Source organism: Mustela nigripes, chromosome 1, assembly GCF_022355385.1.
Source record: "Mustela nigripes isolate SB6536 chromosome 1, MUSNIG.SB6536, whole genome shotgun sequence".
Taxonomy (NCBI): Eukaryota; Metazoa; Chordata; class Mammalia; order Carnivora; family Mustelidae; genus Mustela; species Mustela nigripes.
The window spans coordinates 269916867-269944812 of NC_081557.1; the positions used below are offsets into that span (position 1 = coordinate 269916867).

A 27946-nucleotide genomic window follows, 5' to 3' on the forward strand; every position below is an offset into this window, starting at 1 on the left:
GGCGGCCGAGTCCGCGGGCGGAGCCAAATCTGTCGCGATTAATGCGGTCGCGGGGACACCCAAAGTGGAGCCCCACGTAGCAAGATGACCCGAAGCTGCTCGGCAGTGGGCTGCAGCACCCGGGACACCGTGCTGAGCCGGGAGCGCGGCCTCTCCTTCCACCAGTGCGTGAGAGCAGCCTCCGGCCGTCTAACTCCCGGCACGGCCTGGCGGGCAGCGGGCCAGAGTGGGGCGGGGCCGGGCGTGCGCCGCGCCGTTGACGCGACGTGACGTGACGCGACGCGACGCGCGTAGCGTGGGGGCAGGAATGGGGGAGTTGCAGAGTTCGGGGGCTTCCTGCCCCGCACCCCGTGGCCTGCCGCCTGCCGCAGGGCTTCCGGCGGGGCTTGTGGGCGCGGGGCCGCGCTCCCTGCGGCCGCGTCCACTGCGCGGCGTGAGGCGCGAAGGGAGGCCGTGTGGGGAGCGGTCGGAGGTGTCGGAGCCCGCGGCCGTGCGGCGGGCTCGGGAGCCGGGCGGGCTCGACCTGTCGCCGGCGCCGCGCGTCCCCGCCGCGCACCCGGCGGGTTGGCGGCGCCCTGCGGGCCCGGCCGAGGGGCGGCCGCGGGCGTGGCGGGGACGCCGGCGTCGGCTCCGGAGCGGGGCCGTCCGTCGGGGCCGTGCGCGCGCGGGGGCGTGGACGCGGCGCTTCCCCCGGTCCTCGCGGCCTGAAGTGCGCCGGGGCCGCGGGGGACGGGCCGGCGGGGGACGGGCCGGCGGGGCTCCGGGAGGACAGCGGGTGGTGCTGGAGCCGGGCCCCGTGCGTCCCCGCGGCCGGAGGTCGTCGGAGCAGACGGCGCGAGACTCCGGCTGCGCGCTCGGCTCGGGCGGACCCCGCGCCGGTGGTTCCGGTCTCTGTCCTGCGGCCTCCGCCCCTCGCGGAGCTCGGCTCGGGCGGACCCCGCGTGCGCGGCCTCCCCGGAGCAGCAGCGTCCGCTGCGCCCCGAGACCTGCCGACCTGCCGTGGCGCGTGGCGCGCCTGCTCTGAGGCGCCGACGGCGTCCCCGGGCCGCGCGACCCAGTGAGCGCCGGGGGCTCCTCGTCCCGACCCGGCTCGCTCGGGGTCGCGTCGGCGGCTCCGGACGCTCCTCCAGGGGCCTCGCGGACGCCGGCCCTGCTTCCTGCTCATCTCCCGGGGCCGCCGTGGGTTCAGACGGGGAGGAGCTCGTTGATGGCCTCGGTCTGGGGCACCGGGCGCCGGGGAAGGAGCGGGGGAGCGCTGGCGTCCCCGTGGTCCGCTCCGGGCCTCCGCTGACCGGTGCCATCCATTCGGGATCCGGATTCCCGGGAGTGATTTTCCTAAAAATCTAGTTCTGGGTCGTTCCCAGACGGCTTTACTCTGGGCCTTTCCGGAGGCCGCGCTCGTCTGGGAAGCCCTTCCCCTCCCGAGTGCGTCCGTGCCCCGTCCCGGCCCCGCGCTGGCGCTGGCGCTGGTCCTTCCGCGAACCGGAGGGAGCCCTGCGGCGGGGCACCGAGTCGGTGCGGAGGGAGGTGCCTCGGGGAGGACGGGGTCCGTCAACTCGCGCTGCCCAGAGAGCGCGTCTCCGGGCGAGCCGTCCCCGGAGGAGCCTGGAGCGCGGCGCACGCCCCCGACATGTACGTGGGGATGTAGGAGTCACAGGCAGGGAATGTGGATCCATGTATATCATGAAACAAAAATTAAAGGATGGGGCATAAAATTGTGAAAATAAATCCCAGCGTTTGCTTCCGATCTCAGTAAATGAGTGCACTCTCTTCTGGAGGCCTCTAACCTGAAGGAGGGGTCCCAGACTTAGCGCAGCCAACAGGATCTTTTATGATCTGGCCTCTAGCCCTCCCTCCAGCCCATCTGTAACCGGTACCAGCGGCCTCTGGACTCTCCTTTAACTCTCTTCAGCCTCCAAATTAACTGATTTTTCAATGCTTTGTGAACCAGTAAGATGCAAGTAGTTATTTTATATCTCTGTGTTGCATCTGCGTGGAGTGGCCACTGTCTGCACGGCAAACTCCTGTCAACACTTCATTCTCGCTCCAATATTCTCTCTTCTGAAGCCTTCCCCAGCGTCCCCAGAGCCATTACCAAGAGTTGTGAAAGATGTTGCAAGGACACAGGCAAGGGGCTGTGTCTGAAAAGCACGAATCAAAGTGACTAAAGGTGTGGAAACTTGTTATTAGAATACTGGTACTTAGTTAAACATATAAATGTTTAAATATGAGATAGGACTGGCAGGTTTAAAGGAGTGACACTTTGATTCATTCCCTTCTTGTTGGTATAAAGAAATTAAACAATTTATTTCATAATCAAAGAAATATGTGTATGATAATTTGAAAGTGTTTTTACCTGAATTGTTGTAACGAATTTTTAAAACGTTTAATTACGAGACCTTTCAAACACACTAGCAGGCAAATAATAATACATAACAAACATCTGTACACCCACCACGAGAATTAAGCAGACATTAACAGTTTGCCTTGTTTCAGGTTTTGGTTTGTTTTGTTTTGTTGTCCTCTTAAAGAGGACAACTTAAAGATTAAGTTGCAGGTACAGTTAAAGCTGTACGCTTGAATCCCTTCTCTCTCTCCTCAGAGACAGCCACTGTAGAAAGGGTTTTGTTAGTCACTCTTCTGGAAAATATATGCAGGGAGCCAATGGTAAATTTCTGCGGGTAGTGTGAAAAAAAGGCTAGTCAAAGGAGAGAGAAAACAGATTTTGCATTAAATAGAAACCAATTCGTGATTGTATTTATTTATTTTTAAAGATTTTTATTTATCTATTTGCCAGGCAGAGATGACACGTAGGCAGAGAGGCAGGCAGAGAGAGAGGAGGAAGCAGGCTCCCCGCCGAGCAGAGAGCCTGATGCCGGGCTGGATCCCAGGACCCTGGGACCATGACCTGAGCCGAAGGCAGAGGCCTAATCCACTGAGCCACCCAGGCGCCCCCATGATTGTCTTTATGAGATGATGATTGGTTGGGGATTTTTCTTTTGAAAAAAGAATAGGGAGACATGAATTCCAATTTTAACTACCACTTACTGGTAGCTATACTTGGGTCTGGTCTTGGTTTCATCTTCTGTAAAAGGATACAAATCTGTTGTGCAGAGTTTTTGTAAGACTAAGTCTAAATTTTCAAAACATAAATACATCGGGGTGCCTGGCTGGCCCAGGTGGAAGAATGGGCAGCTCTTGATCTTGGGTCGTGAATTTGAGCCCCACATTGGATGTAGTGTTTACTTAAATTAAAAAAAACTTGAATCACATGCACATATTTATGGCACAAGGTGAATGCTTTAAACATAGTATTAATTATTATTACCAATTTAATTTTATTCAGAATTGAAATTAGTCATGCTGGTTAGACTGCAGTATTTTCCCAACCCTTTCATTTTGTTTAATACTTTGGGGCAAACCAACAAAGCTGTTTGGGACTGGCTTGTTACCTGCTTCAGGGGCTCCAGACGGTCCAGGCCATTCTGTGGGCTAAGGGGATTGGTGGCGGTGGTCAGCAGCCATGCCAGTTGGGAAGCTGTTTTGGAGGATAGGCTAGTAATAGAACTTGGTGGCCTAGCCACCTTTTTACTGTCCTTCGTGTGGTTAGAGAGTACCACGCAGTCTGGGGGAAAGCTGCCTCACAAACATGTGCCATTAGTTAAGAAAGGAACTCAATGAAAAGTAGGTTTGCCTCACCTTTATTAGAAAAAGACCTGTGTTTTCGATCAAGTAGCATCATCTTCCTGGAATAATGCAGTGAAAGTCCTGAAAGTGGAATTGTTCCTAGGAAAGAACAAACTCTGGATCATACTTTACCATTTACAAAGGCTTTTGAGTGCATTTGTTGCATCGTGCACCCTTACAACAACCCTGTGAGGGGCTCAAAGATTGAGAGATGTATCAGATTCCACATGGCTGGTAAAAGGTCATTGAGGCTTAAATACAGGTTTTCCAATTCAGTGTTCTTTCTCAAGTGATTGAGAGAATATCTCAGAATTCTGTTACCATGCTGCTGTATTATTTCCCTAGCCCTGAACTGAGGAACTTAAAATTTTCACTAGTCTCAGTTTGTAAGAAGTGCATGCTTTAAAATCTAAGCTAAAAGATACAAAAATCACACAGCTCCCCCCGGATCTGTCCCTAGGACCGATCAAGGCAGAGGGTGCAGAAAAGAGTAATTTTGTGATTTTCATTATATCAGTATCATAATTTTTTTCTCACAATTTCTAAACATAGTAATTTGGGCTTAAAAATAGAGAAATACAAGGTAGTTTTTATATTCAAGGTTAGGAAAAAGTGGTGCCTTTTGAAAGAAAAGGGGGAAATGGATTATGGGAAGTGGACTTTTTTTCTACTGCTCAGTAACAGATTTTTTTGAAGTGCAGCGTGGAAAAATAATCTCCTGTAAATTCCAAGGGCAGGCATCCAGGAGTGGATTAACTCAGTGTTGCAGGGTGTCTCATAAGGTTGCCGTAAAATGTTAGCCAATACTAGAATCTTCTGAAGGGTGAGCTTTCTGAAAGACTCACTGACCATGACTTTTGTCTGGAAGCCTGTTTCTTGACCAGTAGACCTATGTCTCTATAGGACTGCTTTTTTTTTTTTTTTTAATATTTTATTTATTTATTTGACAGACAGAGATCACAAGCAGGCAGACAGGCAGGCAGAGAGAGGGAGAGGAAGAAGCAGGCTCCCTACAGAGCAGAGAGCCCGATGTGGGACTCGATCCCAGGACCCTGAGATCACGACCCGAGCCGAAGGCAGCGGCCCAACCCACTGAGCCACCCAGGCGCCCCAGGACTGCTTTTGACATGGCAGAGAAGTTCCCTCCGGAGAAAAATCATTCAACAGAGGGAACAAGTGCCTTTTATTATCTAGTCTTTATTATCTAGTCTTACTTAGCCCATTGTCACTCCTGCTTTTTTTGTTTCTTAGAAGCAAATCGCTAACTCTAGCCCACACTCAAGGGGAAGGGTATTAGCCTCCATCCCTTGAAAGGAGGAGAAGCAAAGACTTTGTGGACATTTTTAAAGACACACACACACTAAATTTGAGCAGATTCTGTTAAGTGTAGGCAGCGAAGACAAAATGTGGTCGGGCCTTTAATATAAGAATTTCCCTTATACAAATTGAAGCAAATGAGATCACTTAGATATTGAAGTCTTGGAATCAAAAAAAATCAAAGAACTAAATGAAATCAGATTGAGTAAGTTAAACTTTAACTGGACTTGATATTTACATAAAGCAGTTAAATAATAAATGGGTTTGTTTAATAAATACTACTGTAGTATTACTATAATATTTTCATGTTAATGGAACTTTAATATGATTGCTGTAGATTTCCAACTGATACCATACAGCGCTCAAAATGGATCAGGGCTGTTAATCGTGTGGACCCCAGAAGCAAAAAGATTTGGATCCCAGGACCAGGTGCTATTCTGTGTTCCAAACATTTTCAAGAAAGTGACTTTGAGTCATATGGCATAAGAAGAAAGCTGAAAAAAGGAGCTGTGCCTTCTGTTTCTCTATACAAGGTACTTAAATCTAGGTGTAAACAAAACTAAATTCTGTAGAGCCTTTGAAAACCGAGGTACCTCATATTACAGCTGAATTTACAGAGATTTAAAAAAATCCTAAGTCTTAAAATAAATCCAATAATAGATTTTAAATGCTTAGAAAACTCGTTTGGGCTTTAAAAAAAAAAATCTATATGTAATTTTAGGATTTTTTTTTTAATTAGGCATATCATTACAAATTGTTGTTAAGACACACATGAAGATTACCAAACTGATCACAAGAATCACCTAGTAGATCCCTTTGAATTCAGGCTTTTGTTTAAGTGTGAGACAGTTTCCAGAATACTTAGAAATTATGCTTTTTCTGGTCCCTCCCAGTAATGTTACTGATCTTGACCAAAAATGTACCTAATTATTAGCATCGATATAGAGAGGTATATCACTCCTGTCGGTGTTACATTCTTACGTTTCTTTTGTTTCTGCTTTTACCAAATGGCTCCTCACCGTCCGCACAGCGGGTGGTACTCATCTACCCATTCAGTCCTGATGCTGCCCTTCCCTCCTCTTACCCATTGGAGTCTCCTTTTGGTATTGTTTTCTTGTTCCTCCATTCAGAAGAATGCAGTTGGTGTCAAACCCAAACTCCTAAGCTCTAAGAGCTTCCATTTATTTATTTCTTTATTTGCTTATTTATTTATTTATTAATTAAAGATATTATTCATTTATTTGACAGAGATCACAAGTAGGCAGAGAGGCAGAGATGGGGGGGGGTGGGAAGCAGGCTCCCCACTGAGCAGAGAGCCCGATGCGGGCTCAATCCCAGGACCCCAGGATCATGACCTGAGCCAAAGGCAAGGCTTAACCCACTGAGGCACCCAGGCGCCCCTAAGAGCTTCCTTCTAATTGTGCATTTTTAACTACTCTGAATTCTCCTTTTAAACTACTGCATATGTGATAAATTGACTTGCTTTCATGCTTTCATGTAATAAATATCAGGAGTAGTTACTATCTTGACCTACAATAGTCTAGGCCATTGTGCCAGAAGATTTACATAAATTATCTTATTTTATCCTCAGAACAACTCTGTGTTATTCACATTGTCCAGGTGAGGAGATGAGGGGCTGTAGAGGTTTAGTGACTGCTAATGAATGAGGGTCCAGGATTCAAACCCAGATCAGTCTTAATTTCCACATCCACTTCCTTTTTGCACGAATAACTTTCCTATCTCTTAAATCATGTTATTGCTCCTTTAAAAAAACTATTCATTTCCACGAAGCCTTCCCAAATTACCACCTTTCTGTTGTTAACTTAACTGTTTCAGACACTTTCAGAGTCCTATTAACTTTTGGCATCAGGTACACATTTTCCTATAATGCATTTGAAAAAATCAGAGATTCTGACCTTTTTCTTTCATAATTAACTCTCCACAGCAACCAGGTGAGTGCTTTGCATTTAGTGGTATTTTTACGGACAGTCTTCTGTGTAATAGTTTCAAAAATAACCTGAATTGGATATTTCTATTGCAGGTTCTTCAGGGCGTACACCTTAAAGGCAAAGCAAAACAGAAAATCCTAAAACAGCCACTTCCCGATAATTCGCAAGAGGTTGCCACCGAGGACCATAACTACAGTTTAAAGAGGCCTCTGACGATAGGCGCAGAGAAGCTGGCTGAGGTGCAGCAGATGCTCCAGGTGTCCAAAAAAAGACTGGTCTCTGTGAAAAACTACAGGATGATCAAGAAGAGAAAGGGCTTACGACTGATCGATGCTCTCGTAGACGAGAAACTACTTTCTGAAGAGACAGAGTGTCTGCTACGAGCACAATTTTCAGGTATGTTCCCCTTTTCCAAATTAACCATTAAGTACTTCCTTTGCTCCTGCCCATCAAAACATGCTTTTTGCTGAAACATGAAGTCTCAGGGAAAGCAAAGAGAAGGAAAAGTAATTGCCAAAATCTTTTCGTGTATTTCCAGCTTTAAATGTCATGTGTTTATTATAAGAAAAGCAAAGAAATATATAAATGATGAAAGTTACACATAATCCTGCTACCCAGAGGTGAGATCATACGGTTGATACCATATACTGTACTGTTCGTATTTTATAAAGCAGTTGTTTTACAGCGAATTCTTTGTGAGCAATTTTAACTGCTACATAATTTATCACTAAAGTGCTTTTGCCATGGAGTCGAACCAGATTACTTTGCCAGTTCCCTTTGAGCTTGAAAATTCTGTGAGTCGCCATACTATTTTCTGAAATATTCTGTAGAAGGTAGATCTGTCCATTGGAAAGACTGCCTCCTCTTCTTTGTGAACCAGATATTTGAAGAGGAACAAAATAAGTATTGGCAACTTACTCTTTGTTGAAAGCAGCAGAGATTTTGGATTTATGTTCTAGTAAAAAATAAGTATGTCTTGTTTCTAGAAAAGAGTGGGTATCGCCAGGGGAGGAGAGTAGTTTGTGTGTGCCGGTTGGGAGCAGAGGTAGTAAACAGTAATCCCCACCAGGGAAAGGAGCCTTTTTTTTTTCCCCTCAGGGTAGGCAAGATTGTCTGTTCAATCCGAATAGCATCCTCTCCCCAGAAGTGTTTCTTGTGTCTCATTTTCACCTCAGATAAATGGTAACGAGGGAACAAAATAAAGCAAATAAAAGTACTCATAATCCAAAGACGTAGTTTTATCAGGTTATTTCCTTCTCTTCCCTGTTCCTCTAAAATTCCCCACTTAGGCTGCCAGTGAGTAGTAAAAGAGTGACTTAAGTGGAAACTTTTCTTCCCTCTTTTGAGTGAAATGATCCGAGACGAACAAGAGGATTTGGTCAGGGGGGTCCTCAGATTGGATGTTAGCCTTTGAACAAACTCCGTGAAACTGTGATTGGGTTTGGGTTTGGGTTTGGATGCCCCAATGCTGTGACCTATACCTGAAAGTTTTACTGTACACACTCTTCATCACAAAGAATAAATAAATTTATTTTGACAGATTTTAAGTGGGAGTTGTATAACTGGAGAGAAACAGCTGAGTACTCCACAGAAATGAAACAGTTTGCATGTACACTCTACTTGTGCAGTAGCAAAGTCTATGATTATGTCAGAAAGATTCTCAAGCTGCCTCATTCCTCCATCCTCAGGACGTAAGTGAATGACTTTTTAGATGTTAAAGAAAATGAGTATTTCATTATTTTACTGCATTTTATGTGTTAAGGCTATTCGTACTCATACTCACTTATTAGTCCATTTTCTCTTTTTTAGAAATTTTTAGGTGGTATTTGCGTATTAACATAGCACAATATTTTCACCAAAAAAATGAAGGCATATAGTCTGACGATTTTTTTTGCATCCTCCAGATGGCAGAGACACTCTTAAGTGATTTAAAAAAAAAAAATTGGTTTCTAATATATTCTAGTAGTTTGGGAATTTCTAAAACATTTCCGTAGTTTTAATATCAGGCTATCCTGGGAAATCTAGAACAATTCTGGATTGACACCATTGGTGTGAGGCCAAGCACTGCAGTTGATCCCCAGGACAGGTCTTCCCAAGAGGAGATTTTGGTAAATACTTTTGTAGGATTTGTGGTCAGAATACATAGATGTATTTATAACTCTTAGTGTTACAACACTGTGTTATAAAAAATAATCCAGTTGCTTTAAAATAAGGTACTTTTGTAATACCTTATAAAGTACCTGTTAAAGGCACTTTTATAATGAAAGTAATACTCAATTTTTACTACCTTTTTTTATCACTGGTTTTACGGATGCCTGTGTATGTATCCATGCATGTGGCTTAAAAATAACAGGAATTTATTGTCTCACAGTTACAGAGACTAGAAGTCCAAAATCAAGGTGTCATCAGGGTTAGTTCTTTCTAAGGCCTATAAGGGAGAAGGGTCTGTGTCATGCCTCTCTTCCTGACTTGTAGATGGTGGACTTTTCCCCTGTGTCTCCTTACATTATCTTCCATTACGTGTGTGTTTCTGTGCCCATTAGGAGGGCCAGTCATACAGGATTAGGATTCACTTTAATGACCTCGATTTAACTCGATTACCTCTGTAAAGACCATGTGTCCAGGGGTCGCCTGGGTGGCTCAGTGGGTTAAGCCGCTGCCTTCGGCTCAGGTCATGATCTCGGGGTCCTGGGATCAAGTCCCGCATCGGGCTCTCTGCTCAGCAGGGAGCCTGCTTCCTCCTCTCTCTCTCTGCCTACTTGTAATCTCTTTCTGTCAAATAAATAAATAAAATCTTAAAAAAAAAAAAAAAAAAAAAAAAAAAAGACCATGTGTCCAAATAAGGTCACATTCTGAGGTATTGGGGATTAAGACTCCAGTATATCTTTTTTGAGGGACATGGTTCAACAGATAAAGTCACTTTAGTGATCATAAGCCTCCCCATCACAGGACCTATAGGCCGGCTCTTTGGCTCCTTCCCCTGGTTTACGGGCACGTTCCTGCAGTGTGGCCCCTGCTGGGCTCTGAGGCTCAGCTCTTGCTCCCTCCCTGCCCTCTGGCATCCCCTGCTGCACACAGTTGGAAGGCTTCCTCTCTGCTGCTTGCCTCGGGCCGTACAGTTCCCTGTGCCTGAAATTCCTGTTCTCTGTCTGTTGGTCCTAGTGATACTCCTCAGTCTTCAGACTCAGATTAGATACACATCCTTTCAGAAGCCTGGCCTGGACGAAGTAGTCCTCTCACACATATGATACGGAACTGAATCCAGTTCTTAAAACACAGTCTTCCTCCCTGGACCATGAGCTGCAGCAATGTGAGGTCTTGTCTGATTCTGTGATCCTGCCCTGAACTGAGACCCTGCACGGTACCTGGGGCGCAATGGCAGAGTGTAACTGGAGAGAAATTATTCTTGATGAGTAGGTGTGGAAAGAAGGAATGCCTGAATGGTCACTTAGCATTTCAAATAGAGGTCAGGAGGAGATTCTCCAGAACAGCACTGCATTTAATTCCATTTAATTCAGCGGGTGGCTCTAGAGGACAGTGGGGAATGCCCTCCGCCGTCTGTCCAGAAAGTTGCCTCCTGGTTTCTGACTGCTTTCAGCTTTAGAACAGACCCGGGGGGGGTGGCTCTCAGCTTGAGAAACTTGAGAGATCCTGTAATTAAGGTAGAACACTGTACTACTTTGGGGTGTGTAACGATTAGTTGGTACCTGTATGTGTAGCAGAGTGATCACCGCACTAAGTCTAGTTAGCATTCATCACACACACAGCTAAAATGCTTTTTTCTTGTCATGACAACTTTCAGGACCTATTCTCTTAGCAACTTTCAAATATACAATATGGCATTATTAACTATAGTCACCGTGTTGCATGTTATATTCTCTTAAGTAATTATCCTACACACACTAGTAACAATACTAATAAAAATTTAGAAATGAGAGAAATTCATTAATTCTTCTTCTACGCTATATATAAACAATTACTATTAACATTTAGGTAAGTTTCTTCCAGACTTGTTTCTGTGCTTAGATTTATTAGTTTTTGGGCGCCTGGGTGGCTCAGTGGGGTAAGCCTCTGCCTTCGGCTCAGGTCATGATCCCAGGGTCCTGGGATCAAGCCTCGAATTAGGTTCTATGCTCGGCAGGGACCCTGCTTCCTCCTCTCATACTCTCTGCCTGCCTCTCTGCCTATTTGTGATCTCTGTCTGTTAAATAAATAAATGAAATCCTTAAAAAAAACAACTTAAAGATTTATTAGCTTTTTACATAGTTATGGTCAACAGCATCACTTCAGGTACTTGTACCCTACCTGCCCAGGGCATTCTCCAGCTGTTGGGCATTTATTTATGTTGATCAAGCCTAAGAAAGAGAGACCATGATTATGAATTCTCAAGGAGCTGTGCTGTGTAAGGAGCAGAGATACGGGTCTGTGGGTAGAAGGGAACGTAGGTGGAGGGGAGGGTGTCTGCATGTTTGCGTGCTCAAGGGAATGATCTACTAGGGAAGAAAATTGGTGATGCACAAGGGAAAGGATACTTGTGAGGGATAACATCTGACAGCATTGTGGAGAGATGGCCGGCCTTAATTAGGAGCAGGGACCATTCCTTTAAACAGGAAGAAAGGCAGAGATTCAGTAGGTTAACAGATTGATGGTAGGAAAATGAGTTTTTATTGGATTGCTTCTGTTCTCTCAGTGACACAGAGATCAGAGCTGAGCGGTGCCTAGGTGGCTCAGTCCATCAAGGGACCAGCTCTTGATCTCGGGGGTGATGAGTTCAAGCCCCAGATTGGGCTCTGCGCTGGGCGTGGAGCCTTCTTAAAGAGAAAATAGCCGAGGGGCGCCTGGGTGGCTCAGTGGGTTAGGCCGTTGCCTTTGGCTCAGGTCATGATCTCAGGGTCCTGGGATCGAGTTCCGCGTCGGGCTCTCTTCCCTCTCTCTCTCTCTCTGCCTGCCTCTCCATCTACTTGTGATTTCTCTCTGTCAAATAAAATAAATAAAATCTTAAAAAAAAAAAAAGAAAGAAAATAGCCGAGAGTCGGCGAAGGAGACATACCAAGTTCAGGAGAAAGGAGAAAATGTGAGTACTTGTTTCCTCTGTCAGGACGGAGAAGTAGTTCTGTGCAAACAATGAGATGATGACAGATCAAGCCAGACTCACTTTTTGTAGAAACGGCTGTAGAATCCCTCCCTCACTGATTTCTACTTGTATCTTTCTCTGATTCGTAGCCACTATCAGTCACTTCTGTAATACTCTGTGTACTGATCCCGGATCTTTTTCATTTCTCTCTTGAATTCTTTTTGTCCAGAACCTTCCCAGAACTGTGCTGCTTATAATTCCAGCTGTTTGGGTCTTGAAGGTTTGTTTTCACATATCTTTTGTAAGAATGTCTTCACATCCTCAGCCTCCCTCATTATAACAGTGATACGTGTGGTATGATCTTTTAGATTTTCTCTAATTTTCTATTTAGGTATTCATTGCAATTTAGTTAATTAGCTCCCTCTAATGGGGAAGGGGGTATGAGGGATTCAGAGGCAAACAAGACCATGGGAGGAGCTTACAGTCTTGGAAACACTTAGCTCTGCCCAGCATTGTGGCGCTTCTGTGCCGTATTGTCTCCAGACAGAGTTGTAAAGCACCGAGTGGACTCCACATAATCACTCCACAAGGAGCCTGCTGTTTAATTTAAAATCTCATGTTGATGAGAATGGAAATTATTGGTAACACTTCTGTGAAGGAAAATTGGGAAATGTGAATTAATTTAAAATTGATTCACCTAGTTATGTGCACCAGAAGTCCGAAATTTGTTTTTAATTTCTTGCATAAGTTGAATTCAGGGGCGCCTGGGTGGCGCAGTTGGTTGAGCATCTGCCTCCGGTCATGATCCCAGGAGTCTGGGATGAAGCTCCACGTCGGGCTCCCTGCTTAGTGGGAGAGCCTGCTTCTCCCTCTGCTTCTGCAACTCTGTCTGTATTCCCCTGCCTGGGCTCTCACATGCTCGCTCACTCTCTCTCTCTCTCTCTCTGTCTGTCAAACAAACAAACATATATAAATAAAATCTTAGGGGAAAAAAATAGAATCCATTCATTTCAATGCTGGTGTAAGTAAATTTCTCTTTCTCTCCTACCCCTAGGAGTTGTGTAAGTGACATAAACATGTACATGCGTATGTGACACCCCCGTACATGGTACGGTGCTGTTTGTATTCTCTAAAAAAATGGAAACAACCTAATTGTCTTTCAGTATAGATTAGTTAAATTATTTATGGCTTAACTATACTGTGGTATAGGCCATGTACACTTTTAAAATGCAGTAGGTCAGTAGTTAGGGACACAGAAAAATATTTCTGTAACATTACTATTAAGTAAAAAAAAAAATAGGTTCAGTATAAATTTTGAAAATTATATCTAAGTGTATATATGTGAAGAAATCTGGAAGAATGTCTCTGAAATGTTAAAGAGACTATCACTTTTTGCACTTTTTGGTTTGAAACAGACATCAGTCACTTCTCTGTCGTTCTAAGTTACAAACGGTTTGGGTATTTCTACTCTCAGTTAGAAAACTTTTAAAAACAAGGCCACATATCTTTTTGTCTGGTATAGACCTCATTCTTGTAGCTATGGGCATTAAGATATCATTTAGATTTCCATTTAAAAATCAAATTCAAAGAACATCAGTTTTCATAGCCTATTTAAAATAAAAACTTTTAAATAGAGGCATGAAGTAGTTTCATTACATAATGATTCCACATGGAACACAGTGAGCATCATTGGGGTTTATTTGAGAATTCTAATACAAGAAAAAAAATTTTAACAGTGAGCATTTGGAGACACATTTGCCAAGGGTATTCACCACACTAGTGGGCGGTAGCATTGCCCTGTTTTGCCATTATCTTACTATTTTAAAATACAAGCAATTGATTAATATTTAAAATTTTTCTAATTAATACTTTTATTTCTTAAATAGGTAAAAAGCAACTTAAAGTATGTTTTTTGCATCCTATAAATGTGTTTTTTAGATTTTTTTTTTAATTTATTTGACAGAGAGCATTAGTAGGCAGAGAGGCAGGCAGAGAGAAGGGGAACCAGGCTCCCCGCCGAAGCAGAGAGCCCAGTGTGGGGCTCAATCCCATGACACCGGGATAACAGCCTGAGCCGAAGGTAGCAGCTTAACCCACTGAGCCACCTACGCGCCCTAAATGTGTTTTTTAAACCCGTTAGTACATCTTGAAGTCGATTTAGTGGGTTATGGTTGGCATTATACACACACATGGTATATGTGTGTGTGTGTGGTATGTAATGAGGGTAAAGTTCATTTATGGAGCTTTCAGGTTGCTGCACAATATTTGGAAAGCCCTGTCCTGAAATACTTCGGGAGGTATGTAAGAGTCTCATATAGAGGTCGGCTCTCCAGGAAGAAACCTTGGCAGCTTAGAATATAGCCCCCAAATCAGAAATAGCCCCAGGGTCCCTGGTTGACTCAGTTAAGCGTCTGCCTTTGGCTCAGCTCATGATGGCAGGGTCCTGGGATGAAGCCTCACCTCAGGCTCCCTGCTTAGTCGGGTGTCTGCTTCTCCCTCTCCCGCTGCCCCTTCCTCTGCTTGTACTAGCAGCCTGCCTTCTCTCTCATCTAAATAAATAAAAATCTTGAAAAGTGGGAGGAGGCCCTGGGTGGCTCTGTCGGTTAAATGTCTGCCTTCAGCTCGGGTCATGATCCTGGGGTCCTGGGATGGAGCCCCACATCGGGCTTCATGCTCAGCGGGGAGCCTGCTTCTCCCTCTCCCCGTCCCTGTGGTAGTGCATGCTCTCTTTCTCTCTCTCTCTCTCAAATCAATAAAATCTTTTAAAAAAGGAAAGAAATATGACCCCCCCCCCAAAGTCAATTAAGTTACAAAAGTAAACTTCAGGGGCGCCTGGGTGGCTCAGTGGGTTAAGCCTCTGCCTTCAGCGCAGGTCATGATCCCAGGGTCCTGGGATTGAGCCCCACATCGGGCTTCATGCTCAGTGGGGAGCCTCCTTCTCGCTCTCTCTCTCACTGTCCAATAAATAAATAAATACTTTTTTTTTTTTTCAAGTAAACCTCAGTGAAGATGAACACTCCAGTCTCTAGAGTCCACTTAGTCTTATTTGAGAAGGTGATTCAGCTTGGCTGTTGCCTTTCCTGACCCTCCGACTAATTAGAAAAAGAAAATGAGTGAAAAGAATTCTGAAGACAGAGGCTGACGTTGATAGGAAGAGTAATCAGGAGTCTGGGATGGTCCTGGACACCACAGACGTACTAAGGCAGTCAAGTAGGTACCTGGTGTAAGGCAGACAGAACCAGGCACCTTAATTGTCCCTGAGGGCATAATTTGGAGGCTGCAAGGAATGGTGGGAAAAGCATGAGCAGGACCTCGGGAAAGCTGGGTTTTCCGTTCTGTGCAGAACTAGCTGCATGGTAAGGGCCCTGTGGTTTAAGCTCTGCCCCAGTTTCCTAATCTGTAAAATGAGGTAGATGTGCTGGATATTCTCAAAGCTCCCTTCCCCTTAAGCAGTTTTCTTGTTTCATTGAATTTACAGGTAAGACTGGTTTACGGTCTAAAAACACATCAATGAGAAGAAACTGGAATTGATTTGTATACTTTTTTTTAAAAAGTGAGCTATGGGGCGCCTGGGTGGCTCAGTGGGTTAAGCCACTGCCTTCGGCTCAGGTCATGATCTCGGGGTCCTGGGATCGAGTCCCGCATCGGGCTCTTTGCTCAGCAGGGAGCCTGCTTCTCTCTTTCTTTCTCTGCCTGCCTCTCTGTCTACTTGTGGTTTCTCTCTGTCAAATAAATAAATAAAATCTTTAAAAAAAAAATAAAAATAAAAATAAAAAAATAAAAAGTGAGCTATGAAAATTGATTTGTGCTATGTTTGCATCTTGAAATACTACTCTGAGTTTCCCTGTTACTTAATTATTTTATGGTGATTATATGAATACATTTTTGAAAATAACTAGAATTTGGCTGCTTAAACTTGGCTTTGTCTATAGGGATTTGAGGCTACTTTAGTTTTTGTTTTGTTTTGTTTTGTTTTTAAGGATTTTATTTAGGGGCACCTGGGTGGCTCAGTCGGTGAAGTGTCTGCCTTCTGCTCAGGTCGAGATCCCAGGGTCCTGGGATTGAGCCCTGCCTCGGCCCCCTGCTCAGCTGAGAGCCTGCTTCTCCCTCTCCCCCTTGCTTGTGCTCTGTCTCTGAAATAAAGAAGTACACTCTTTTTAAAAAAGATAAAGATTTCGTTTATTCATTGGAGAGGGAGAGAGGATCTGAAGCAGACCCCATAGTGAGCGCAGAGCCTGACGTGGGGCCGGATCCAGGACGGCGAGATTATGACTTGAACCAAAGCCAAGAGCTGGATCCTCAACTGAATGAGCCAGCCAGACACCCCTACTTTACTGCCATTTAAGGCATTTTTCCTTTTTTTGTCTCTTCATTTGAGTTTTATGCTTTTCATTTTTCATGTTTTACAGATGGTTATCCAAATGCAAACCCAGTCCAGGTTTCAACAGCAACGTTTTTTCTTTTCTTCAGCGAAGAGTAGAGAATGGAGACCAGCTATATCAGTATTGTTCACTGCTCATAAAAGGCGTCTCTCTCAAGCAACAACTTCAGTGGGATCCCAGCAGCCACCATTTGCAAGGGTTTATGGACTTCGGCCTTGGCATACTTGATGCCGATGAAACGCCACTCGCCTCCGAAACTATTTTGTTAATGGCAGTGGGTATTTCTGGTCACTGGAGAACACCTCTTGGTTATTTTTTTGTAAACAGGGCGTCTGGATATTTGCAGGCTCAGCTGCTGCGTCTCACCATTGGCAAACTGAGTGACATAGGGATCACAGTTCTGGCCGTTACGTCGGATGCTACAGCTCACAGCGTGCAGATGGCAAAAGCGCTGGGGATACAGATGGACGGAGACGACATGAAGTGCACCTTCCAGCACCCTTCAGCTTCCAGTCAGCAGATCGCGTACTTCTTTGATTCTTGCCACTTGCTCAGGTTAATACGAAACGCGTTTCAGAGCTTTCAGAGCATTCAGTTCATTAATGGCACGGCACATTGGCGGCACCTCGTGGAGTTAGCAGCGCTGGGGGAGCAGGAATTAGCCGGCATGGAAGGGCTGCCAGGAAGACTTGCGGATCTGAAAAACCACGTCCTGAAGATGAACTGTGCTGCCCAGGTGTTCAGTGAGAGCGTGGCCGGGGCGTTGGAGGGCTTGCTGTCGCTAGGCCTGCCTCCTTTCCGGAACTGTATCGGTACTGTCCATTTTTTACGCTTAATTAACAACCTGTTTGACATTTTTAATAGTAGGAACTGTTATGGAAAAGGACTTAAAGGGCCTCTGCTGCCTGAGACTTACAGTAAAATCAATCGTGTGCTAATCGAAGCCAAGACTATCTTTGTGACGTTATCTGATGCTAGCAACAATCAAATAATTAAAGGGAAGCGAAAACTAGGATTCCTGGGATTTTTGCTTAATGCTGAGAGCTTAAAGTGGCTCTACCAGAATTATGTTTTCCCTAAGGTCATGCCTTCTCCCTATCTTCTGACTTACAAATTCAGTCAAGACCATCTGGAATTATTTTTGAAGATGCTTCGGCAGGTATTAGTCACCAGTTCTGCCCCTACCTGTATGGCATTCCAGGCGGCTTACCATCGTTTGGAGACCAGATACAGATCACAGGACGAAGTTTTTCTAAGTGAAGTAAGCATCCTTGACATTTCACTTGCTCGAAGGACAGACTTGGCCCTGTGGACAGTTCAGCGTCAGCATGGTGTCAGCGTTGTAAAGAGTCTTTTTCACAAAGAGGGTATTTGCCAAGACTGGTCTGATTGTTCTCTAAGTGAGGCATTACTCGATCTGTCCGATCACAGGCGAAAACTCACCTGTTGTGCCGGTTATATCGCAAACAAGTTATCGGCTCTTTTAACTTGTGAAGACTGCATCAGTGCCCTGTATGCTTCCGATCTCAAAGTTGCAAAAATTGGGTCACTGTTGTGTGTTAAAAAGAAGAATGGTTTGCATTTCCCTTCAGAAAGTCTGTGTCAAGTCATAAATACTTGCGAGCGGATTGTGAGAACCCACTCAAGGATGGCAGTCTGTGAACTGCTTCCGAAACAGAGAGACCTGTTTCTGCAGCAGAAGATTTTATGTGAGCTTTCCGGGCATCTTTACCTTTTTGTAGATTTAGATGAGCATCTCTTCGATGGAGAAGTGTGCGCCATCAATCACTTTGTAAAATTACTAAAGGATATCATAGTCTGTTTCTTAAAGATCAGAGCTAAAGATGCAGCGCAGTACCCTTTGAAACACCATTCAGAAAGACCCGAAATGAAAACTTTCTCAAGGAAACGCTGGTCATCTTTACAGGATGATTACAGATGTTCAGGTTTCGCTAACACCAATAAATTCAGGCATTTGTTGAGTAATGACGGATATCCGTTCAAATGAGGGACCCGAGATATGTCCAGGTTTTTGCGAAGAATAATTGCTCAGCATTTTGTGTAGTTCAACTTACTGTATTTTATAAATTGACCATTCTGCACAGTTGACAAGTTTGTAATTCTGACTTACTAGAATTTCTAATTATGCGTATTATAAAATCTCATACTTTGGTTGGCAGCATTTCAGTTCCCTGGATCGTAGAAAGCTGTAAGTCCGCGGGAGCGGACTAGCCAACAGACGCTGCCTTTGAATACGCTACTCTCGACTGGGTAATGGGACCGGACATACTTTTAACCTGTTCCATCTATTTTAAAGAGAGAGAATAACAACTCAAGAGTCGTTTAAAACATTGACTCTTACAAATAGACTGCCTTCCCTAAAAGCGCTTTGGTTTACAGCTGCCAAGAGTGTTAACAGAAAAATTAAAAAAAAAAAAAATGTTGACAATACCTATAAAACCTTGGATATAAATTTTCTTTACATTTGAAAATTAGGCTAACTTAAAATCTCAAATACCACAAAATCCCTTTGCCAAGGTACCCTAAAAGAGAAATGGGCTGCAGCAAAGCTGAGGAATGTAGTCCAAGAAGCATGTGAGGCCATTTTCACAGTCCATTGTCCTTGGACTTCGAAATACTAGTTTTGAGTAATAGAGTGGATACTTATTTGACCACCGGAAGACCCCGATGCCCATCCGAGGATGAGAAGAAGCTTATTTCAGCTTCTCCTTCTGACGCCTCCTCGTCTTTGCAGGGAGGCTGAAATAAACTTGCTTTCAGTGTTGAGTCAATAATGGGATGTATGTCGTCCGACTAATAAACTAGAAAAAGATGGTCATTTGGTTATGAAAATATTTGTCTTAATTATATAATAAGTTTTTTTCAGAAATTTAGAGGAGCTTAAATAATCTCAAGATGAAAATATACAAAGAACAAATTTTCTCCGTTCTCTCACACCTAAACTTGAAAAGATGAATAGAAAAACATTTAGGTACATGTACTTTCACATACGGGGAGTGTTTTAAATAAAAGAAACAAGCACATGATTCATTTCTGTATGTAAAACATTTACTCTTGTCATTGACTGAATATTCACAAAATATAGTTAATATGAAAACTTAAACTTGCAGAAGATTAATGACCAGGTAAAGTTGAGTTTTATTAACAAATTCTCCTTAAATTGTATATTTTGATATATTTTTTGTTCTACCTCAAAGACTTAAATTTTGAGTTGTAACCAGAATTGTACTACATCCTATGCAGGAGCTGTTGCTGAGAAGTCTAGATGGTGCGGTTTTCGTTTGTGATGGGATGAGTTTAGATGCACTGGATAATCTTATTTAAAAGAAGCCTATTTGTAAATCACCACCGTTTAATTTATTGTTTATATAAATCCCAAGTTTTGTCCTGAATTTTACTTAAAACTAGGTTCATATCTGTAGGTGTCTGTTCTTTGCTGCTGCATTTTATTACTTTACTAATACATATTGTACTTTAAGAAATTAGTGTTTTGCATGATTTCTTTAAACGCTGGATAAATTGGACAGACATGGAAGACAAAAATATTTCTGCCACTGCCTGTCACTGTTACTGGCTCTCATCTTAGTGAAAGGGTTTCAAGTCTGACACCAGGTTTACTTGACATGATGTGCTTTACAGTGAATTTTCAAAATTACTCCTATTTGATCAGGGTAATTTATATTTTCCACTTAGCACCTTTGTCCTTTTTTCTTCAGAGAAAACAAACATTCTCTTCAGAAATTTATCCTTTCTACTTTTCAACAAATAGTGGTGGAACAACTGGATGTCCACATGCGCAAGTATTAATTCCACGTGGGTCAAAGACCTATATGTCAAAGGTAAAACTATAAAACTCCACGAAGAAAATCGAGTAAATCCTTGGTACTTGGATTAGGCAATAGTTTCTTAAATATGACACCAAAAACATAACAAAAAGTAAATTGGACTTCACCAAAAATAAAAACTTGTGTTTCAAAGGACACCGTCAAGAAAGAGACAACCCACAAAATGGGAGGAATTTTTTACTAATATATCTGATAAGGGACTTGTATCCAGAATATACCGAGAACTCCTATAACTCAATAATGAAGGACCAATAACCCAGTTTGAAAAATGGGTAAAGAATATCAATAGACATTCTTCGAAGGAGATCTACACATGGCCTGTAAACACATGAAAATACACCCAACCCCATAAACTAGCTGGGCAATGCAAATGAAAACCACAATGAGGTACCACTTCACACCCACCAGGGTAGCTGTAAGACAGATCATAACAAGTGTTGACAAGAGGGGAGCAATTGAAACCCTCACACACTGTTGGTGGGAATGCAGGTGCTTTGGAGACAGCTTGGCAGTTCTTCAGAAGGTTAAACAGAGTTACCCTATCTCCCAGCAGTCTCCTGACAGGCACATACCCAAGAGAAATGAAAACATGTCCATGTACAAACTTGTACACACATTTCCTAGCATTATTATAGCTAAAAAGTGAAAAAGCCTAAATGTCCAGTTGATGAATGGTTGGATAGAAACGTGCTGTATCCACACCGTGGGTGATGTGGTGAGGGTATGTAGCACTGCCAGAACCTTTGTGGAGCAACTGGACCACATACCTGCACTCCGGTCAGGAATGTACGACATTGAATTGCTCTCCTTTCTCCCCAGTATCTGGTAGTGCTCGGTTTTTGTTTGGAATTCCCCAGTTTAATAGGCGCGAAGCGACACTTCACTGTGGCATTCATTTCCATTTTCCTCATGGCTGATGGCACTGAGCATCTTTTCATAGGGTTATTTGCCATCCACATAATCTTAGGTGAAAAGTCTGTTCAAGTCCTTTGCCCATATTTTGGAAGGTTGATTTGTTCTTAATTATATATTCTGGATGTAAGTACACTATCTGCTGGATTTTGCAAATTTTCTGACAGTCTGTGGCTTGTTAGTGTGTTTTGAAGAGCAGAGACTAATTTTGCTGAGTCCAGTTGATCTTTTTTTTTCCTTTGAGGGATCATAGTTTCGTATCTAAGAAATCTTTCCTAACCCAAGGCCATAGAGATTTTTCTTCTTAGGTTTTCTTCTAGATATTTTGTAGCTTTAGGTTTTACATTTAGGTTATGATCCATTTTCAGTTAATTTTGGTCTGTGGTCTAAGTTAAGTTTCATATTTTTATATGTGGATATCCCAGCACTGTTAAAAAGATTATTTATTCTTTCTTCCCTGAATGACCTTTGCAACCTTGTAAAAAATTGACCACATACACATGGGTCTGCTTCTGGGTTCTCTGTTCTGTTCCATTGATCCATAGGTCTAACGCTTCACCTGCACCAGTGTCCTGATGAGCCTTCTATGAGTCTTGAAGCTCTATTCTTTATTCAGAAATGTTTGGCTATTCTAATTGTACTTTTCTATATAAATTTTATGAACAGCTTGATTTTTTACAAATATTCCTGCTGGGATTTTGAGTGTTTTGTGGAAACTAAAGATCATTTTGGGAAGAAATGAGATGTTAATATTGAATATTTCACTCCACGAACATGATCTATCTTAAAGTCTTCTCTAAGTTTATTAATGTTTCTACATTTCACCTACAGATCTTGTATATATTTGTTACATTTCATGTTGTGTGGTGCTATTGTAAATGGTAACTGTAAAAATTTGTTTCTAAACGTTCATTGCTACTATGTAAAAATATAATTTTGTATATTGACTGCTTGAACTCAATTAGTTCTAGTAGCCCTTTTTTAAAAAAGATTGCTATGACTTTCCTATATAGGCAGTCATGTTATCCACCAGTAGATACTGTCTTACTCATTTCCAGTCTGTGCCTTCTCCCCCAACCCCGCCATCCCCACCCCCGACCTTATTGTACAGTGACCTGCAACACAGTATTGACTAAGAGTGCCTTGTTCCCAGTCTTTGAGGGGGAAACCTTCAGCCTTCATCACTCATAGGATGTTAGCTGTAGACTTCTTGGTAGATGGTCTTTTCAGGTTGATAATCCCTTCTCTTCCTGGTTTGCCAAAGAGTGTGTGTATGTGTGTTTAAATCATAAATGGGTCTTGAATTTTGTCAATTTTTCTGCACCTTTTAATTTTTTTGGAAAAACAGTTGAATATAATTTACATGCTGTAATATTTGCCTTTTTAAAGCATATAATTCAGTTTTTAGTATATTTAAAAGGTTTCCTGCAACTTCTGAGATGATCATATAGTTTTACTTCTTTTGTATGTTGATACAGTGAATTACATTGATTATTTTTTAATGTTGAGTCAACCTTTTATTACTGGGATAAAACCCAACTGAGTCATGATGCATTCTTTTTATCTACTGCCAGATTTCATTTGATAATATAATCAATTACAGAGTTGAAGTCTGTGGCCTTATAGTAAATATTACTCTGAACATAATTATTTTTTTACTGCTTTTGAGTAAAAACTAAGCATGCCTTAAATGCTTTCATAAAACCTATAGGCCTTTATACATTTCATTTTATAAAATCACTTGGATCATAAAGAGCTCACATGTGGTCTATAGATAATGACAACATCTGCATTAAAGAAACCCTCACATACACACACACCCCAAGTCCTAAGTAACTGACATAAGAGAAAATAATTCCAATAGTGAAGGCTTTCTAGCCTTCCTCTCATTTGGATTGCTGCTGTGGAATTTCTACATAAAATTCCGAAAAAGGATGCAACATGATGCTGGAGGTCCTGGTTTGAAGCTGCATTTACATAACAAGTATTTATTTTCTTAGCTACTTGTGTTACAGACCAATAAAAGTGGAAAACTTTTCTAAAGTTATTTTTATTCACATTTTACATAAGACTGAGAAAATGTCAATTGTTCCGATGAAGGAATAGGGAAGGGGAGGCAGGGGTCTGCCCTACAGTTGCTGCTCTGCCGGTTTGATTGCCTACGGCTTGTAAAGTTCCGTTTCCCAGAGAATCCAGAGATAAGACCTACAGATTGCTTTTAGTTCTTGAGAGAAAAGGAAACTAAGAAAGGTGCTCACCATAAAAACATCAGACATTAAAAGAAAGGATAAAGTAGACCAAGTTTCTGCCCTTTTGCAGCAGAGGGAAAAGAGAAACCATACTCTTGTTTCAAAGCAATTTAGCTTAATCATAATTGGGCAAAATGACAGACTTATTTTTTAGTTGTGTGCTTTCAGAAATCAAACTTACTTAAAATCAGATTTTAAAAGTTTCTTGTAACATGGTTAAAGGTGTTTTTAAAGAAAACAAAACCCTTTTTTTTACAGAATAGTATAAATGTTTATTTTCTGTATGATTTACTTTGCTGTCCTGCTTTTACAATATAGAAAAGTGTATTCTTTGAATAGCTCTAGTAAATATAAATTTAATCTTTCTACTTTGGGATGTAAATAGAGCTAAAAAAAATTATATACCCAGCCCTCCCCAAATAGTCTTTTAAAATTGTTGAATTAATGTGGATATTAATCTTGTTCAGCAATTTGATGCAAATGCCTAAATACAAAAAGTTGCTTAGTAAGTACGACACAGGAAGGAAAAGTCTTAATACTTTAGATAGCTTCTTGAAAATCAGAAAAACTAGTAGCATTTGATTGCACCTTCAAGTTTTTACAAGCAAAACATTCTCAAGCAATGCCGTCATACATAATCTACAATTGTAATCCAAATTTCACAAACATTTTCTGCACACTGTATATAAATACACATCACAAAGGTGCAATTAGAATTAAACACAGAATATGTACAAAATGAACAAAGTTTAGGTTTAGACCAAAAAGGTATTGTAATCTTTGAAAAATAACTTGATTAGATATTTTATCCTTACACTGATTTACATTTATACAAATTTTAATTAAACATACTAGATTGAGGTGCTAAGAATGTTTGCACTATCTACATTTAAAGTTACTGAACTATAATTTTATAAATCCAGATTTCAAAAGGAAGATACTTCAGTGAATAACGGAATCTTTTTTTGGATTACTTAATTTCTATTGCCTATACCTTGCATGTTCATATGAACATATATACACACTTAATACATACAACTATCGATTCCTTGTAGGAAATGTAATAATCATATACTAATAATTACTGAGGATTAAGGTACCTAACAAAATACCTGAATTCCAACATGGTTTTTTTCTTGTCATTAAAATCCGAGTCCTATTACTGGCTCTAAAATTCATAAAGCTTTTGAATTAGCGAAAATGATTTAGGTTATTTTAGTAATAATAAGAAAACACTCATACCTTCGGCTTATCAAATCACTGGCTAAAAAGAATGCCATATTAAGCTTCCCTTATAGAAAGAAATCCCACTATAATTTGGAAAGTTTTGTTAGGAGGCCCTTTCAGTAAATCAAGTAAGACCCATACATTGGATTGAGACCTCTTAGTTCAAGAGTCTTTAACAAGAATTGTATAGATGAAAAATCCTTCCCTAAATTCATCTATTGGAGTTTCAATGTTCTTCATTTCTCCATCCAAGCCAAATTTTATACCTGATAATTATGTAAGGTTCTACTGTCATCACTACATAATGATAGGAAGTTCTACTCATATGTACCTCTCACTTTTAAAAGTCCCCAGTAATCACTCTGACAATTTATCATTTCAGATGCACACCACCTCCTTCAAAGAAAATGGAAACACCCTAGAGCGCTTCTTAGTCACTCCTCAGAGAAATACATTGCCTATTAAGAACTATTTACTGTCCCTTAACACTTTGGTTTTTTTTTTTTCAACTTTTTTATTTTAAAAGTGTGCCTATGGATTACTTCCCCTTCTGACATTTCCAAAGTGACAACAGGATAGTATTCCAGAATCTGTGCTAAAAAGCTGGTTTTTCTTAAAAAGAGAGCTTTCCTAAACGCAAAATGTCATTTGAATATGTTTCATTAGAAGTTGTTTATGTGGACATTCTATCTGCTTGGGTCTAGTGCCAAAGAATGACTGGATAATACCAATGGTTGTTTGGCTTTTTCTACTGGAACAAAGTCATACAACACCAAACGTTATAAATTATAGTAATTTATAAATGTCCTTTGTCAATAGAATCAGAAGGACAGAACATCTAATTCTTAAGAAACCCATGCAAATTAAAAATCCATGTAATACAATAAAGAAAAACTGAATTTAGAAGGGACATAAACAGGTTTAACTGAGATTTAAAATGTACTCATTTCCTCATTTAAAATTTCTTCTCTTTCAGTATTATAATTTCAGGTCTCACAAGGACTGAACCAACAATACAATAATTGTTAACCTATCTTCCAGAAGATCAAGTGGCCCTGCACCTTCCATCTTCTGTGCAGTCCACGGACAGTCTCCTGTGCAAGTTCAGCAGTTCATGGCACAAGGGTCACTTTTTGCTTTTCCTGCAGAGTTGATGACGCTCATCAAACACCGTCCGAATTCCTCGAGTATCATCCGTTCGGCTGCTGCCTTGGACTTTCCCTTCTTGTCAGCCTGCTCCGCCTGCGCAAGAAGGCAGTTACACGTGGCTTCGGCTACTTCCTTAGTGACAAACGTGAACGGCAACCTGAAATGATGTGTCAGAGAGAGACGTGATGGTGCTGAACCACAACCCAAGGGAGGGACATTCTGTCAAGTGAGAATCTGTCGCCACCTTCATGATCCACCGGCTCACCTGGCACTATAAGCACATCCCGGAGAGCTTTAAAAAGTTAGATCTGGTTTTATTATTGAGATTATTTTTTAAAGACTGTTCAGAAAGCATAATTTTAACAGAATATATGTAGACAAGGTAACTAAAAGATGTTAATTCTACATGTTGACCAGATAATTCTTTTTTATTTTTAAACTATTTTAAAAGATTTTGTCAGAGAGAGAGAGAGAGAAAGAGCAAGTGAGCACAAGCGGGGAGAGCAGCAGGCAGAGGGAGAAGCAGGCTCCCTGCGGAGCTGGGATCCCGATGTGGGACTTGATCCCGGGACCCTGGGGTCATGACCTAAGCTGAAAGCAGACTGGCTTAGTGACTGAGCCACCCAGGTGTCCCCCAGATAATTCTATAAAAACGTACTCCTACTTCATGAATGTTAGTTTCTAGAGTGCAATCTTTGTTTTATTGAGTACGGTTTCTTCATGGGCTACAGCACTGCCTGACACACAGAGGCACTCCACGAACACCTGCTGAATGAAGAAAAGTGGGAATTCAAAGTACTATCTCCTGGGAGGCCTGGCTGGCTCAGTCCGTTGAGCATCTGCCTTCAGCTCAGGTCGGCTCAAGTCATGATCCCAGGGCCCTGGGATAGAGCCCCGCGCTGGGATCCCTGCTCCGCGGGGAGCCTGCTTCTCCTTCTCCCATCGCCCCTGCTTGTGCTCCTTCGCCGTGTCTCTCTCAAATAAGTACATAAAATCTTAAAAAAAATAAAAACAAAGCACTGTCCAGAGTCCCATATATATTGTTCATTGGAAACAAGAAAGCACACCAAAATTCTACATTGTTCCATCACAACAAACAAAACATGGGAAAACCAAATGCTGTTCTATACATGGAGTTTCTTTCATAAAGTATTAAACTATTAGGTATCAAGAGGCTTGCTATATGTAGCTAATTCTTAAAGCCCTCAGATACAAAATCAGGCAGCCTGATGTAACCACTAACACTGACAAGGAAACTACAAAATGAATGAAGTCTGACATTAGGATCTGCTACGACAAGAAGTTACTAAGGCTTTGGGCTGCGACACAGCTGTAGAGAAAACTGTAAAATACAAAACACTTTATATTAGAAAATACTATGTTAATATTATATAATTAATAACACTATAATAGTAGTGCTCCTTATATAATATTTGGAAACTACAGAAAAGTGAGAGAAAGGAAAAAAATTCAAATTTTTGCCACTCAGCAGTGTATTAACATGACAGTAAAGATTTTTTAATTTTTAGTTTTGGTTATAGTGTATAATTTTATGCTTTTACACTCTATAATATTTTTCCCAGGTTGAAAATCAGTTGTAAATATTTCAGTGTAGCAATATCTTTAATCTCCACATGGAGATTTAGATTTAATAAGATAAAGGATTACTGAAAGCAGATGACCAGAAAGGATCCCTTGTTATAACCCTTACTGAGGTGTCTGCCCGTTTCCAATCTATTCAGTTACTAACCATTTGCTGATTATATTCCACTTACAAGAATTCTTCAGAATTACCATCTGCAATATTCTGAACAAAAAGAAGCATTTCTAGGGGCTCCTGGGTGGCTCAGTCGGTTAAGCATCTGACTCTTGGTGTCAGCTCCGGTGACCTCATGGCTGTGAGATCAAGCCCTGAGTCGGGCTCTGCGCTCACCACGTCTGCCTGGAGTTCTCTGTCCCTCGCCCTCTGCCTTTCCCGCTTGTGGCCTCTCTCTCTCTCTCTCAAGCAAAGAACATTTTTTTAAAAGAAGCATCTTTTTTTTCTTTCAAGATTTTATTTGTTTGAGAGAGAGACGGGGAGGGGCAGAGGGGAGGGAGAAGCAGACTCTCCGCTGAGTTGGGAGCCCGATGCGGG

The 27946-nt window shown here is 42.0% G+C and overlaps 2 protein-coding genes across 13 annotated transcripts in view; one reads left to right on the forward strand and one right to left on the reverse strand.

The window, feature by feature from the left end:
- On the forward strand, window positions 1–23224 carry THAP9 (THAP domain containing 9). The gene is made up of 5 exons (XM_059386179.1): window positions 1–164; window positions 5342–5537; window positions 7046–7349; window positions 8494–8644; window positions 16437–23224. The coding sequence occupies exons 1-5, from the start codon at window positions 85–87 to the stop codon at window positions 18415–18417; spliced, it is 2712 nt and encodes a 903-aa protein (XP_059242162.1). The 5' UTR covers window positions 1–84; the 3' UTR covers window positions 18418–23224.
- Window positions 23225–23772: 548 nt separating this feature from the next.
- The window catches only part of LIN54 (lin-54 DREAM MuvB core complex component), a 69297-nt gene continuing 65123 nt past the window's right edge, over window positions 23773–27946 (reverse strand). For all 12 annotated transcript variants that reach the window (XM_059386258.1, XM_059386208.1, XM_059386268.1 and 9 more), the window contains one exon: window positions 23773–25969. In XM_059386258.1, coding sequence (XP_059242241.1) covers window positions 25768–25969 — 202 coding nt within the window. In that variant the 3' untranslated portion in view covers window positions 23773–25767. The remainder of the gene's footprint in view (window positions 25970–27946) is intronic.